The sequence below is a fragment of the Grus americana genome, chromosome 1 (assembly GCF_028858705.1).
Source record: "Grus americana isolate bGruAme1 chromosome 1, bGruAme1.mat, whole genome shotgun sequence".
Classification (NCBI taxonomy): Eukaryota; Metazoa; Chordata; class Aves; order Gruiformes; family Gruidae; genus Grus; species Grus americana.
In genome coordinates, this window is record NC_072852.1 from 152,448,841 (window position 1) to 152,465,477 (window position 16,637).

Genomic DNA, 16,637 nt, shown 5'->3' on the forward strand with positions numbered 1-16,637 from the left:
TTATCCTGGCTCAGACACTTAATTCTCTCTCTGTTTCAGTTAATTGGCGGTAATGGTGCTGATTTAGACGCTTTGCAAGGAGCCTTCTCCTTACATACTGTCTCATATTTTAATGCTGACATTTGGTAGGGGATGGCATAGCTAGAAGCTGGAAGGAACAAGGTGTGTACGGAGTGGCATGCCCATCTGGTGGCTCAGGCACCCCTCCCTTCGGCCAGAACCCAACAATTTATACCATGATCAGGTCCAACATCTTGTGTGTCATGAAGGCTGTTTGCAATGACGCAGAGGATTGGAGGTTTTTTTAACTTCAAGTTGGCCTCCAGCGTTCATAGTACAGGGATACGGGTGTTACATGGCTTTGGCTACAGAGCTTTAGAAGTAAATTGCACTAATGATGTGCAGCATGTAGAGGAGCTAACAGAATCAATACAACCGAATCAGCACCTGCATTAGCTGGTGCCCTTCTCTCCTGTGGAGACAAGCTGAGCTCAGGGTTTTCCTGGGGAATGCTGACCACTTGCTTGGGGTTGCAGGACTGGGGTTGCCACCAATTGGTTTGCATCTGCATAACACGCTAAAATAATTGCTCCTATTTAGTATCATAATATGACTCAGTATTCCTCTGCACCCGAAATCCATTATTCTTCACTGAATAGTTGTTTGAGGCGTGAGATACTGATTTATCTTCCTAGATAAACCCTCGGCTGGATGGTTGCATGCGGGCATGGAACTGGCTGAATGGGGAGGACACCACTATCCAAGAGACCATAAAGATGAATGAAAAGATGCAGTGCTTTTCTGTAGCAGGACGAGGGTCTTTCTATCCTGGCCGAGGTTTTGCTGTGTTTAATCTTACTTATGGTAAGTACTTTATTTTTTTTATTTCTGACCTGTTGTCCTGCCATTAACCATACAGTTTAAAACTTAAGACGTATGCCAGGCTCGGTGTTGATCAATGCAGAAAAGGCTGGCAGCTGTGGGAGGAGAGGGAATAGCTAAACTTGTGGTTCATAGTGAAGGAAGGCCCATGTAGGGTGCCCAGCGTGGATTACGTTCTCTCTGTGTAGCTCCAGTAACGCATTTCACATCCAGGCTGGCTCCAGCTCATCTTCAGCGTCAGGGGCTTCACATCCCTCTGTCAGCAGCGTAGCCCGTTCCAGCACTATCCACGGTTTTCTCCTAAATAGGAAGGGCTATATCTTGAGTTTATGGTGGACGGAAAATCAATATTGTCTGTAGCAAAATGTCCAAGATCAGATTCACTTGTAATCATTGGGTGGGATTCGTTACACTTGGGACAAACAGACTAAGTGTATCTCTGATACGAGCTGAATGCAATTGGCCCAGATACAGTAATAACAACTTTCAAACCAAACCTGGCCATACTAATTTAGCACTCAGAAAGACACCTTTTCTTTATTCTGGATTATCCTGTTTGTTTATACGTGCGATCAACTGTCAGTATTTTTAAACCCATACAAATGCCAACTATCTATTTTAGTTTTGTGTGCAAGTCCTCCTCTGCAGAAGCCTTCTGTGCATCGTTATGTGGATTTTTCTGCTGTGCCATTGTAACTTAGGGAGTACCAGGTGTCTGTTGTCTCATTTACTGCATGGATTCAAAAGCTGAAAAACAGCAACAATGCAGCATCTGAAATGCAAATGACAGGATTCAGCAGAGATGAGTCCTCAGCACCCATATTTTTATATTTTTTTTCTACAAACAATAATCCTCCTCTTTTTTTGTTTTTGGTGGGTTTTTTGGGGTTTTTTTGGTAACAGTAAGTTTTTTAAAAAACTTATTTATTGAATTTCAAGATGTGGCAAACCAGGATAGCTAATGCTACTGTGAAGCAAGGTTGCAGAAACAGTATTGAAATTTTTCGTTGTAGTCAGCATCACCTTTGAAATTACAAGCACACTGGGTCAGTAAGAAAGATGCCAGACAGTTTAATTCTGAGTTCTGCAGGTGAGATAAAACATCCCATGCTTCTGAGAGGTTGGTGATCAGGAAGTTATTAGGTAGGTGATCAGTGTAGCATGCTTATATCCTTTTTCAGTTAAGACAGGCTTTCATAGAAATGTGTTCTGTATGTCAGATTTGGATTTGTGTTCCTCAGTGATCTTTGGACAGTTAAGAACAATGTAAAAATTGGGTGCCGTATCTTGCAGCAGTTCTTTGAATGTGTTGGATTGGCAGCCGTGGGAATTTGAATCTTTCTTCGTGATAAAAAAGCTTAACCTTGTCCTTTGACATTTTGAAAGGCAGCAGAATGCAGAAGGCAACAAGAGGAAACTGTCTTCTCTGATTTTACGTTCAGGTGCTTTGGAAATTTTTTGAGTAAAAGAAATGTGGCAGTCCCTCCATATGCTCATCCATCTAGCCTCTTCTCCAGGTAGAATTTGCACAGCCTACCCATCTGACCCGTTAGTCCTATGTCATGCTATGCATTTCTTTTTCTGTAGTGCAACCTTCTTCTGGAAATGACACCAAGACAAGTTGGGAAATAGAAGTAAATGCTGCAATTCAACCAGCAACAGACACTGGCATGCTCTTTGCTCTGGTTACAGAAGAAGCATCTGTCCCTTTATCGCTATCTCTGATTGACTATCACTCCACAAAGAAACTGAAACAACAGGTACAGCCTAGAGAAGGCTCCTTGCTGTTTCCTGGGAACTGAAAGGTGTCAGGTTTGCTGCCTGCTTATTTGCACCCACCAGTTCAGAACATGGTCTGAGACTGAGGTGCTTGGCTGACACCGAAGTTCTGCCTCTTACGGCTATGTGTCAGACACTACGAGGGACCTCTTTGCAAATGTTGTCTAGGTAAAAGATGGAACTGGTATCTTGAGTGCAGGCATATTTTCTTATCTTTTTTCTGGCACAGAAGCTGCTTAATGCCATAAGCAAATAATTTCCATTCTCTGGAGGTCATCAGTGACAGCCCCAAAGCAGTCAAGGGACAGGCTTAGGTGTCAATCCAGGTGCTGCGAAAGGGCTGGATTCTGGCATTACATGAGTGTAAATCAGGAATGATTTCACTAAAACCCACGAGCCAACGAGCAGCTCTAGTCTATTTGGTTCCAGTGCAATATAGTAACCTCTTTAAGACCCACTAGGAATTCTCTCTGAGAAGACAGTGGTTGCAAGTAACAATTAGTCCCACTGGTTCATTGGTTTTTCATCTATGCAGATGAGCTCAGAACACGATCAGCAATAGTAATAAAGCTAATTCGCTGGTGGCCCTGCAAAATCTTTGTAAACAAGGCCACAGTGGCGTCATTGTGACTAGGTATATTTCTGCTCACTGCCTCTTTTTTCTTCTTTCCCCTGCTGCCCAGTTTATCATCGTGGCCTTGGAGAACACAGTTGTGTCCAGACTGGCAATAAATCTCTGCGATAAGAAGGAACACTCTGTGGACATCCTCCTCAAGAAAGATCACCTATCCCTGAGGGTAGATGGGAAAGCGGGAGAGAGTGAACTAAGCATCTCTGAGTTAGAGGACAGCCTGGACATCTTGGAGAGCTCTCTGCAGTCAACAGTGAAGACATACGTGGGAGGATTGCCAGGTGAGCATCCGGTTTTGTAGCATGGACTACAGACTCCCAGCTCACCTTGCTGAGCTGGCAGTCAGGAAAACTGTCTCCGTTCATTCAACCTGGGAGCCTCCTTCTCTGTTTCTGCTTGAGCAGGCTTTGTCTGCAACGCAGGCATGGGAGCTTAACAGATGTGAGGGTGTGCTTGACAATTATTTTTTTTTGCTGGAATGATTGTGTCCTCCTGAGGACAGCTGGAGGCAAAAATAGAAAGAGGAGGTTTTGCTTGGCCAGCAATAGGAATGGTTTATCTGAAGGATAGCTGTAAGCAGGGTCATTATCTTAAACCTGGTAAAATCCATAGGAGCTGGACCACACACTGTTTTGACTGAAGCTTGGGAAGCCCAGTGTGGTGATTTTCCCTGGCTGATGTTCTCTTTGAACCGATCACAGCACTACGCAATTAACAGATTTCCTCCCAGCAGAGGGTAGGTAGGGCACAACCAAAGGGCTACCACCATTTATAGTTCTGCTGGCTTTTCAGCAACAGCAGGGCTTCTTGTGGGAGGTCAGCTTGCTCCTGTCTTCCGAACCTCGAAGATCAAACTTTCATCCAACTTATGAATTTTGGCCAAGTTTGGGAGTTTGTTTTTTGTTCTGGCTGAACTGGTTTATCAGTCCCTACTGCTGAGGAATGCAGTTAAGGAAACACTTAACTCCCTGATGCACAGCAGTACATCCTATTTTGTTGCCAGCAGCTAAGCAAAATCTTGTCCTTACTTGCCCAAGCAAGGGAGGAGCAGCAGTGTTGGCCTCTTGGTAGGTACTGAAGCAGTCAGGCTGGAACAGGGTGACTGAGGTGCCGTCTGTGCCAGGACACATGGCGTGACGGTTCCCACCATGAGCAAGAGTTTACGGAGTATTTACGCCGATGACGTAAATGACTCCTAGTCACACCTAAAAGGGGGAGGCCACATAGTTTGGGACGTTCACACACTGGCAGGAACAACACTGAATCCCCAAATGTGGCATCTCCCAGTGTCGGATGGAATTGTCCGAGCTGGCCATTGCACAGGGAAGACAGGTTGCCTGCTTTATTCCAAGCAGCTCTCAAATGCACAGCAGAGACTTTCACAGCTCAGAAAACAATCCCATTCTGTCACTGTCCCGAGTTCTCTGTGGTTCGCTTAGAGTAACTGTGCTGGGTGAAGCAGTTTTTAATTAGCTAGAACTAAGTATGAGATATCATAGCTATGGCTGTTTAGACCCAGCTGGCTTCTGTAGATTTAGCTACTTTCCCCCTTTGATTTGTTCTGCTCAGCAATGGGAATTTCTGCCTGTGGTCTGCTTTTGCCATTGAGAGGAACCCAGCACTTTCTGCTTCGAGAAACCTTGTCATTTGCCAAACGAATAAACATTTCAACACTTTGGCTGGATTCATCACTCTGGGTTAAATAACTATACCAAATGGTCAGATCTGAGTTTGGCTCATTCAAATTTTGAAAACATTATGTCATTTTTGGTTTTTCCCTACTTCCATACCCTGTGGAAAAAACAAAGTATAGTAGTCACAATTAATGTCTTTATTCCATTTGCCACAATTAAAGAAAGAATTCTGGGTCAAAATATGTGGTATGTCCTATCCCAAGTACAGACAATATTGCAGATGTGGAAGAAATATTTAGAGTTTCAAGAAATAAGAGGGAACATATAGGCATATACTACCTTTGCTATGGTATATTCAGTCTGGTAAATCCTAAATTATGTAATTTATATAATGCATAGTTGCTTTTCCAGGCAATGTGTATACCACCAGGTGAAGAAGCCTTTAAACAAGCCTGAGTCTTTACAGGACCACATTTCAGACATCGATTTCTGGTCATAACAGAAAATTAAATATTTGACCTGATTTGAAATTATAACACAAAGAAAATATTTTTTTTTTTTAAATTCTCTTTGGTAGTATCTTACAAATCCACCTCAAAGCCCACACTTTCATTCAGCCCTGTGGCACACGTAGCAGCAATCTGCGTGATTCCTTAGATGAGTGTTCAAGCCATTACACCAACGCTGTCAACTTTGTCTGAGTCAAAACTCAGACATTTCATTTATGTGAGGCACTACAACACAGATGTCCCCTTCTCTTAAGCAGATTTCACAGTTAAAATTTGCTAAATAGGGAGGAATAGGAAATAGCTAAAATGATTAGTTTAAGTAACTACGGAGCAATGGTACTTTTCAGACAGGAAGCTGAAAAATTTTTAGCATCTCTTTGTGGCTTACAGACCCACACAAATATTCTTTCTCTCACTTCGTCCCAGAGTCTGTCCTCACTCTGAGCTGTGTTTGATCACATCAGCTTCAAATTTGGCCCAGCATGTCTCCAGGCAGAACCCTTTGAATTGCATATAATCGCAGGTCAACAGGACAACCTATTGTTCAAGTTGTCCTTGCTCGAGTGTAAAGATAAGGGGTTTACTTAGCTACCACCATCACTGTGAAGTTAAACAATCTTAGGGATGTTCATTGCTTTCCATTGCACAACCAGCTCGACTGGGCCATGTAAATAAACTTGGCTTGTAAATAAACTAATAACCTTTGGGGAAGGATAGAGGACACAGTTCCTGTAAATTTTCATGTTATTACTTTATTACATATGGGGTTTTTTGTTTATTTAAGGTCAGTTTGTATATGATGTTACAGAAGTTAGTAATAAGATTGACTAATTTTCTCTAGTCTGTTGGCTTGTACTTGGCGTCTTCTTCCTTGCTATTTGTTTTCTGCCTCGGGTAAACTGATTAAAAGTATGTCACCAGTGGCTCTCCAGAGTAAAAATCAGTCTCGTTAGTCTTACCAACTCTGCTGATGTATTCCAGCACCTTTGTGATGAATGCCAGCAACCTCCTTGTGCTAATCATGGTAAAGATGAGCCCGGCAAGTGGTAGAGGCCGCATATAGGAGGAGCCTTCCTGCCATGAAATTCTTCCTATAATCTTTTGGCAGATATTTTGAAGAGAGAGAGAGGGAGAGCGTTAGAGGAAGGTATAACAACTCCACTGAAGACAAAGTAGAGGGTTCAGAGCTGGAGAGGGGGGAAACATCAAGATGGGAAGCAGCGTGAACACAGCGTGCAATTGGAGTGAAGCCTTGCTGCTGTGCAGCGCATAGTTCCATCAGGACTGGAGGCCTTGCAGAGACACAGAGCAGCTGAGGAAGGGTCCAGCCTGGGAGAAGGGCTTTTGTGCACGAGAGCAGATGGTGTTTTCCCCACGTCTGGGCTTGTGCTCTTGCCTTCTGGTGAGAGGGGCGGCGGGAGGTAGAAATCCCAGAGTGAAGAAGAGGAGAGCTTGAATTCATGGAAGTGATAGTCATCTGAGCATAGATGGGACAGGTATTTATTCCTAACCGGCCATCAGAGATGTTTGTCTCCACTTTCACACAGACGTTCCTGTGACTTCCACTCCTGTCACCGCATCCTACCACGGCTGCATGACCGTCAAGCTGAGCAACAAGGCACTGGATTTAGACGAGGCTCTCTACAAACACAGTGACATCACCTCACATTCCTGTCCTCCAGTCGAGGCGGGTCAGTAGGTACCACTGCAATGCGAAAGTTTTATATTCAGAAACTTTCAATGCTTTTCTTTTTTTTTTTTTTTAAGATATAAATTATTCAGACCTACCGCACTGCGTGTATAGTTTCTCTTAAACACTGAAGTTATGTAGAAGCTACTGATCCTTATGTCAGATTGAATATTGAAATACTCCTTTGCTTTGAGGTTTAAAGGTTGTAATATATTTGTAAATAGTTCAGAAGACTAATATTAAATAAGCCAAAAGTATAGGATATACCTACAGTGAATGCTATCTTTAGACTGCAGGAGACAGTTTTATCTGTAATGTGGAAAACCTGGTAATATATGAGTGTGGACTGGAAGAAAAATAGTAATTCTGTATTATTTTTTATTACCAAACACTGCTTTCTGATTTGCAAAATATGAGAGAATAAAATATTTACATACAAGTTTTTAATTTACCTGTACTGAGATTATTCTGTATTGTTATTTGGAGATAATGACTGAGGCTGTGCCTGATGTTAAAATTACTTGGGCGGGGCGGGGTGGGTTGGTTGGTTTGGTTTTTTGTTTGGAGGCGGGGGGGTTTTATGTGCTTATGTCAGTACTATATATCTTCTGGGCTGGAGAGGAAATGGTTGCTGCTACTGTTATTGGTGGAGTTTCTCTTTCTGGTACCACAGATAGAAGAATCAGTTGTGACCTTTAGAAAAACTCCTGGTCAACAGAAAATGGAAAACAAAGTTGGGTCAGCAGGAAACAATTAGAAGACAGGACTCAAGAAGTTAAAAGCCATATGGCTTTTGTGTCAATAACCGCTGAAGCAAATGATGAGGTGTCAAGAATTGGGGATTATTATCTGGCGATGACATGTTTTCGCTGCTTAATTTTTAGGTTGGCTCATTCACTGTGAGCCTAGTGGGAGCGGAGTGGCTTGAGACCTTGAGAGTTAGTCAGGCCAAACTGCAGTGTGGTGAGAATATGCGTGGGGGTTTACTCGGGAGAGCTTGTAGAGCCATAAAGTGCTTTTAAGCTATCTCTGTGAAGTCGGGGTGGGCTTTGCCTAGCCTGCTTTGAGGCACTTAAAATCTTTATTTGGTCCTTGTCTTGCATGAGATTACTGAACTGAGAAAGATAGGTACATACTGTGGTGGAAATCTGAATACTGGGTGGCTAAGGTTACCCCATGCTTCAGAGGGTTAACGTGGAAAATGTCTAATCCTACGAGGTCTTTTCTAAATTGTTCCTGGTCATTCTACGTCGTGTTTTGCCTAGTCAAATACGGAGATGACAGATTAGCCTAATAATCCACATGTGTGACAACATCTGTGACCAAGCTGTGGAAACTGTCCCAGAGGAAAGGATGGAAGAGGGGGAAGACTATCCCAAACATATTTGCTGGTAAGGATCCTTGTTTTATTTAGCAGAGAAGAGGAAGGTTACTCTCTTAGCCATTAGAGAGCATGACATCATAGCTCCATATCATGATCAAATTAGTCAGCAGTAATGCAGTAGGGCAGAAAGGACCAGAGCTTTATTGCTTTCAACCAGCCTACTCGTTTACACTTACAGAAGGACCTGTCAGAAGACTCTTTACACTTGGGTGTGACCGGATGCAAGTTTGAAAGGATAGTTGCTCACTAGACAGTAATAACTTATTGGTGGAATGTGCATGGATAGGAAAAGCCAGTAGTTCTATGTTTTTGCTTTTTTACTGAGCAAGGGAAACGATGTTATTCCTGAGAGTGCTTTCTGTTAGAGTTGATGACTCTGGATCAACTTGTGATATGATGGAGAACCCAAGAAACAATGAGTTTTGTATCTCCAGTGAGAGCTGGGAATCCTGAAGATAACCGTGGTTAATAGCACTTCTGCACTGCAGCGTTCCGTTTTCTGTGTGAGGTTCGTGGTTATTTTAGTCCTTTACCAAAATACATCTCCCATCTTTTTAACTTGGAGTAGCTCTAATGAAAACAGTACAAACTTGGACGACACCTACTGTTTTTTTAAACCAAGTAGATTAAAAAAACCTGGTTTACTTTCTTCTTTTCAAAGGAAGGATGTTAGCAAAATAGCCTTATATCTGGCATTTTTGTATAATTTCTGTGGTAGTTCCCAAAAAACTACCATGTGGCATAAATGAATCACAAACGTGTCTGACCTTTGTGTTAATGTAAGTGATACTATTTATGAGGCCAGAATTACGCTGCATCCTCAAAACGTGAATCCTGTGGTTCAGTGTGGTACGCTGCAGTTTCAAACTTAATATTATGTGAAAAAAAGACTATAATTCCATTTTCTAAACCAATCATTCAGAGCAAAAATTTCTTCCAGACTGTGCATATATGTGCATGTATGCAAATATATTTTACATAGACCACAACGCCCCCAACCCCAAAATGTGGTATAGAAGAGAATGCCAGAGTTTGTAGGTCTGGAGAATTAGAGAAAGTGGGGGTCTTTTGTGTCAAGCTGGATTGTTTTTAATAGCCTACATCAGTACCGCGCTGGAGGAAGGGGCAGCTGCTTCTGTATAGCACTGAAAAGAGGAAAAAAGTGATAAGCATTCCTTCATTCCTCCTCAATCACTGTGCTTCGACCCAAGAGACATATTGATTTAATTTTTGTTCTATTAGCAGTCTAGGTGCTCAACTCAAAAGGGAGCAAGTCTGTTCTGGCTTTGAGTCCTCAAAATGAACCGTGGTGGTCCCCCTGGTAGTATTCATAACGAGTAAAAAGAAGTAAATGTGTAGTTCCACTCATTTCACGATCAGGGTGATTGTGCTCTTCACAGCATGCATTTGCACAAGAACTGAGCATTCTGGATGTGTAAAATTCACGTTTAAAGGAAAAGTAACAGTCTCCTCTCTGACTTCTGCTTCTCTTAACCAGGTTCCTATAACTCACCTTGTCAACAATACACATAAGGCATCTTGTCACTGATTTTAACATCACTGGCCTAAAACTTTGCATCTCAGAAAATCCTTCTTAATTGAACAGAACATGGTTTTTACCACCCATATAAATTAACCTCATCTTATGTGTATTAGTACTGAATCTGCTTTTTATACATAGAGATACAACACACAAATTAACCAATGTCTTGAAAGATGGAAAATACTATGTACAAGGCTGATCATTCTTTGTTCTATTTTCAGCTGGTCTGATTGTGTCACTTCCTTTCAAAGGAAACTGTCAAGTAGGCTGGTTTTGTTTATATAGGGGTTTTTTTATATTTTCATAATATGAAGCAGCTGCTTAAAAAGTTAATGAGAAATACCTTCCTTTCCCTGCTTTGCTCTTCGGCCTTTCAGGAAATTTCTATAGCTTCATTGCTGTCTAGACTGTAAGATCTATAGAGCAAGTGGCATCACCACCCTTCCTGTAGGAGCAAAACGCAGAGAAGGGATGCGGCAGTCTGATGGGTTTTCATGCTGGTACAGCCGCTCCTGCCCTGAAATATGGCAACCACACGCTAAGAGGGATCCCAGCTAATGTGATGCATAGCTAATGCAATACACACAACAGGGACAAGGCTTTGTTCCTGTTGATGGCACTGCTACAGGTATTGCTGCTTAGCCTTGTCAACGTATTTTTTTTGTCTCCATGCAATAGGAGGGGAAAAAAAGAAAGAAAGAAAAGGCATTCTGACTCTTCATCTGTTCTGTTTCAGTCGTTGTACAATGCCTGCATCAGGTCTTGATCAGTTTAAAAATAAAAAACTGGGGTTTAACATAGAGTGGGTTTGGTTGTGGTCCTCTTTTGACTAGAAAGGAATTAATTTGAACACGCCAGTGTAGCTTTAATACCTGTCTGGAAATTGCATCTTTAGCACACTGATGTGATGTTTTACTATGCAGACTAGACTGGCACAGAGTTTGGATAAAATAGTCCCAATAAAATGAACCTTTCTGTTTGAAACTTGAAAGAGGGAACTATTCAGTAGGGTACTTTTCCTCTGTTCCTTTGTTTTCCTGTCCTTACAAATATACACAGCCTTAAGTACAGTATAAATATACACAGTCAATTTTATTGTAAAATAATTGCCACACTTTTTTTATTGGTACAACACTTTCACCAAAAAGGGTTATTAAATAAATACTACAAGCAAACAAACACCTGGTCTCTTCCTACCCAAAATGACTGATTCAGAGAGCTCCAGACTACCCACTCAAACAACACAGGCTAAAACCCCTCTATATTGGTTTATGAGAGCAGAACATGTATCCAGGGTGCTTTCTTCATTTCTCCTCTTAAAGAAAAATCATTCTCCAGTAGATGGAGAAGGAAAAAACTTCATGCTTATGGTAGCCAGAAAGCAACACTGCATTTGACTGCAGGCAAACTGGTGGTGACTGGTCACCCCGCTGGTGATGTGCCTGCCCGTACGTTTCCAGGGTTCTGCTCTGCTCACAGTGAGATGCGGGTAAAAGCAGAGTGGCCATGACACACTCTGCGGTGGGTTCCTTGGGAAGTCTAGTGCCTGCACAGCACGGTTTTCAGAGGTTTCGTAAAAGCAAAATAAAAGCCTACCAGCTACCTGAAATAAATTCTTTGTTCTATGGTGCATATGGTGGAGGCTTTTCTCCAGGCAAGAAGTAAGTCGGTGTATAGAGGGCTGGAGCATTGGGGGGAAGACCATAGCTGGAGCTGGACTGAGATGGAGGCTGAGTTTCTTCTGATAAAGAAATGTCAGTAGATGATGTTCCTGGAAAGTTGCTGGCAGGCTGCATATAGACAAAGAAAAATACCTCCTTCAGTAAAGGATTATGACCCCATTTGCAGCTCTGTGTCATTTGCCATGCAAGTATTATGTAATGAGCCCCATGGTTAAATTTCCCATGCATTGCAGCACAAGGCTCACTTTAGTTTTAAAGCACCTGCTTAAGTATAGCAATGATGGTATCTAGTGAAACAAGACAGATTCCATCTGTAACCCAAGTCATTGTTAATAGACATTGTGCATACAGCTAGGCAATAGAGCAGAACAGGAATTTCTGCAGGAAAAGATGCTCTGGCTTCCTGGGTGAGGCACTGCACCTGACTGCCTGATTAGGTGACGTGTAGCTGCTCTTTTCCAGGCACCACTGCAAAACTTACATTATCTCACATGTAATTAATCTCAGTTATAATACTTGCATAAATGCAAGGTCTTACTCCTGTGACAAACGCAGGCTCCTCTTAAGAGAAAATTTTACAGGTAGGCATGTCTCCGTGTAGGTCTTTCACTTGAGCTGTCTCAGCTATAATGGGGCTTTGGCTGAAAGAGGCATGAAAAATAGAACTTAGGAAGCAGCCCATGTTCAGGAACAGGCAGAGTTTTGTTTTGTTAAAACAAACGAATGCATGTAGGGACTAATGGTTTGGATAAAATCCCACCACTACTTTAAATCAAGTTTTGCCATTGATTTCAATAGGGTCAGGATTTCACTCCCCCCCTTATAGGCCAACACATGCCTGTCCATGGGCTTCATCAGAAGAGTTGTGCTCAGCTCCCCTCAGGTTCAGGCCTAAAGTGCCTGGAATTTAAAAAATAAAACAAAACGAAACAAAAAATAGTAATCATTGATCTTTTTCAAGGGAAATGAAAAATCCGGGCAAGTAAACGCTGCTCCCTGCTGCTAAAGAAATTAATAGTCATCATCTAGAAGGCCAGTACCAAGGCTGGTACCTAGACAATGCCATCTCAGAGCTGTCCGGGGTGGCAGACCCCATGCCACCGTGCCTGGCTTCTCTGTGGCGCTTCGGGTCAGCAGGAGCTGCCGCCTTGAGTCAAACCCCCATGGTAAGAAGAATGTTGTCCTGCATTTGTACCACAGGGTGACTTAGTGAGTGAGAATGGGGATGTCATAGAATCATAGACCATCCAGTTCCAACACCCCTGCCATGGGCAGGGACACCCTCCACTAGACCAGGTTACCCAAAGCCCCATCCAGCCTGGCCTTGAACACTTCCAGGGAGGGGGCCTCCACAGCTTCTCTGGGCAACCTGTGCCAGTGCCTCACCACCCTCACAGTGAAGAATTTCTTCCTAACATCTAATGTAAATCGACCCTCTTTCAGTTTAAAGCCATTACCCCTTGTCCTATCACTACTTGCCCTTGTAAACAGTCTCTCTCCATGACGTCCTGACAGAAAGGTTGATTATAACCTTTCTTTAACTCTCCAGAAGGCCGTGCAGGTACACTGAGAGACCTTCTAGCTAGATCAGCTCCAAATGCTGTTGTGGGTTTGAGCGATTTGGATTTTTTTTATTTATTTTGGAGTTGTTGCTTCCCTCCTCCCTCAAATTGCAGCCACCATTTCCATCTGTCTGCCTGGAATTGCTTCTGTAATGAGTTCTCTGGCAGGAATGACTGGCACAACCCTAACTGCTGTCATCACCACCAGTCCCTGCGCAGCTAATCATTTACCTGACCAGTTGGCAGGCCCGATACCAAGACTAGCTGTGACAGTATGGGATGAATGATTTTGCTAGCACATGCCACAGTAAAGAAAAGAAATGCTGATTACGTCCTTGTCAAAATGCATTCCTGTTATCACCCTTTCTTTTTTGCATTTGACTGATTTCTGCTTGTGGACAAGGAAGCATGAGGTGAACTGAGAAGCGTTTACCACCAGCTCAGGTTGTGATTTTTTTTTTTTTTAAAAAACTTTGTTTGCCCCTCCAGCAAGCAGTTATTCAGTGAGATACTGGATTCAGCAGTGGACTAGGAATCAACCTGCTCAATGGTGGGAGCCACAGGTGAACTCAGGTTCATAGTCTTTGAGCTAATGGAGCTTCAGTCCATGCAAGTGCGGGCAGTGCTTAGGCTAGGTGTGTTGCATGCCAGACTAATCCACAGTGGGATGTGTTCCCAGGAGGAGGAACTACGGCTGTGGATTTCCTCTGGTTGAGGTGAGGGTTCAAACTAGAGTTATTAGCTGGTAATTGATTGCTAACTGCTTTACTACATTAACTGGCATCAATTCACTTTTATTTTTTTCCTAACTCTTAGCTGAAGGTTTTGCTCCTTTTGTTGTACTGAACCACCATGTGTGTGACCCTGCCCCAGAGGGGGGCAGGTGCAGGGCAGTGTGAAATTCAGGGGCTTAGGAACGGTGCTTAGTCAAAGCTTGGGCAAGCCAAAGTGAGCACTGAGAAGGGAGGTGCCTCCTGGGGCCCTTATGTGGATCTTGGTCTATGATGTGGAAGAAAAAAAGTTTTGCCATTTGAGATGCCCAAGGGCACCCTCTGCCAGCTGCTCCAGAAATATGGGCGAGTCTCACGTAGACTTTGGCCCACATAGTCAGCCATGTATGGACGTCTTGCGAACATTAGGCCATCTCAGATGCTGTATCTTTAGGCGACTGAGCTGCACTCCTAGGATACAGGGTTCAGCCTCAGATTTTGACATCTCAAGAATATAGATACCTAAGTGGAGAGCAGAGTGACATGTAGTACCTGAATCCCACCACTGGACAGTGGAAAGGCCTTCAAGGTGCATTCATAGCACTCACATCATGCAGCTTTAGCCTGAGGTAATTCATGACTGGCTCGCTCTGTGGACTCTAAAGAGTAGACCAGCTCAAGCGGAGTCTCCTACACTATGGACACCTAGAGCTCAATTCAGCTGCCCACATGTAAGTGTCCAGACTTTTTGGGATGCCATGGGATATCCCAGACATCCACACAGATGTGACATAGGGATTACAGATCCTGGACCCTCCCGGAGGGACAGCAGGGGCCAAGTGGCTACCTGATCTCATTATCAGGCAGCACTAGATCCCTGGATGCCAACAGCCATTGCGTTTAGCCAAATGAATCCCAGCCTCAGGGCCTGTAGTTGCCTTAAGGACCAGGACCAGCTGAGCAGGTTTTGTGAAGGCCTGAATGCAGCAGCTGGGCACTGCTTGGAGCACTTAGGTCATGAGGACCTCCAGCCCCACGGATTCAGCCCACAGCTCTCAAGTAATGGAAGTGGATGACTGTTAAGCTTCTGGCTGTTCCTAATCAGGCCTGCTTCTGACATTCACCCTTTTGTAGCTTTGAGTAAGTTTATTATGATTTTTTAACTCATATATCAATGCAGAAATTAATTCTCTCCAAACTACAACATAATAACCTCATACATGCAGGCAGGCGGCTTGTTTGTTTTGTTGTTTGGTTGTTTTTTTTCCAGGAAAAGGATTAAGCGTTTTCCCTTTTGGAGCCCAATGCTTCTTGCTAACCTCTCCTGGCTTGGGGACAGCTGGTGGTGTCTGCCTCTGAATGTTATGAAGGGGACAGAAGACAAATGAACACACTTCTTAGAAAAAGTAGAAATCTAGGAAAAGAACTGTTTATTTTGGAATAAGTTAAGAATTTGGGGTAAATATGATGTATTTCTATTTCTCAGTGGACACAGGACTGAACAGTTCCAACTGATCCCCATGACTACTTACATGCATCTTTTCAGCTTAATTGCTTGCTTTCATCTGTTTTTATCCCCTTCTCTCTCTACTCTTGGCTATGTGCTAACTGAACTCTGCAGAACAGCACAGCTTTTCAGCTAAAAGCAAACAAAAAAAGATCTTGAGTGTGCTCTTGTTTTCCTCTCAACCCATGGTCTCCAAAAGTGCCTGGCCCCATTTATGTTAGTAAGACGTGCCAAGGACTGTTCTCTGGCTGTGAAGCCAACTGGCACAGCACATATCACATCCTTAACAGCTGAACTCTTACCACCAAACCAGTATGACTATGCACACTACCTACCGGGAACGGTCCATTGCCCCTGCTGTCTCCTGACCCCTTCCTAGGCATTGTTGGGAGGCTGTTAGGTGGTCTGGGCTAAACCCATACCAGGAGCATGCTAACAGTTCATTGGTCTGGATGATCATCATGTCCCAGTACTTCTGACCGGTAAATTATTGGCCCTGAACAGCTGTAGCCCAGGAGGCTGTGGGGAGCTGGTCCACAGCTAGCTCAGGCTAAACATGCAGTGTTTTCAATTAAGAAGTATTGCAAAACTTGTGGTACCCACTGGTTTAGTACAACACAGCCAAAGTATAACAAGCCATTGGACTGAACAAAACAGTCTTACTGTGCTTTAAAAAAAAATCTAAAAACTCCTATGATTGCTCCAGGGTCTCAGCACATTCAATTATTTACCAGCTCACCCTACATTCTTCACCTCACTCTGAGGCAAAAAAACCCAAACCCCAAACACCATCCTCAGCACCACTCCCTGCATTTTCCAGGCCAGCTCTGGGCTGGATGTAGCGCAGGCTTGGAGCACGACTTGCACCTCATCCTTCTGAAGGAGGCGAAGCAGTGTTGGCTCAGCTCATGTTGTATCCCCTCCCGCAAGGGAAGAAAGTTGCACCTCCAGCAGCTTTCTCTCCTGCCTTCAAGCTGGCTGCCTCTGGTCAGTAAGGCTCACCAACCTCCGCCAACTGCCATAGCAGATCTGTACCTGTCCTCCTGCGGTGGCCCATAGCAGATGCTTATAGGAAGGCTAAAAGAAAAAGGGATCCATTTTCTGATGAGCACCCGTAGGTTCTT

The 16,637-nt window shown here is 43.5% G+C and overlaps 2 protein-coding genes across 6 annotated transcripts in view; one reads left to right on the top strand and one right to left on the bottom strand.

The window, feature by feature from the left end:
* Positions 1 to 7,574, top strand: part of GAS6 (growth arrest specific 6) — a 44,091-nt gene extending 36,517 nt beyond the window's left edge. The window contains exons 12-15 of the mRNA XM_054823005.1: positions 696 to 864; positions 2,470 to 2,642; positions 3,345 to 3,573; positions 6,983 to 7,574. Of these exons, the coding sequence (XP_054678980.1) occupies positions 696 to 864; positions 2,470 to 2,642; positions 3,345 to 3,573; positions 6,983 to 7,134 (723 nt within the window). The 3' untranslated portion in view covers positions 7,135 to 7,574. The remainder of the gene's footprint in view (positions 1 to 695; positions 865 to 2,469; positions 2,643 to 3,344; positions 3,574 to 6,982) is intronic.
* TMEM255B (transmembrane protein 255B) overlaps positions 6,168 to 16,637 on the bottom strand; it is an 80,654-nt gene continuing 70,184 nt past the window's right edge. For 2 of the 5 annotated variants that reach the window (XM_054823024.1, XM_054823006.1), the window contains one exon: positions 11,114 to 11,842. In XM_054823024.1, the coding sequence (XP_054678999.1) occupies positions 11,675 to 11,842 (168 nt within the window). In that variant the 3' untranslated portion in view covers positions 11,114 to 11,674. Of the gene's footprint in view, positions 7,141 to 11,113; positions 11,843 to 16,301; positions 16,591 to 16,637 lie in introns of those variants that run through there. The other 3 variants (XM_054823007.1, XM_054823014.1, XM_054823008.1) reach the window with 3 other exon arrangements.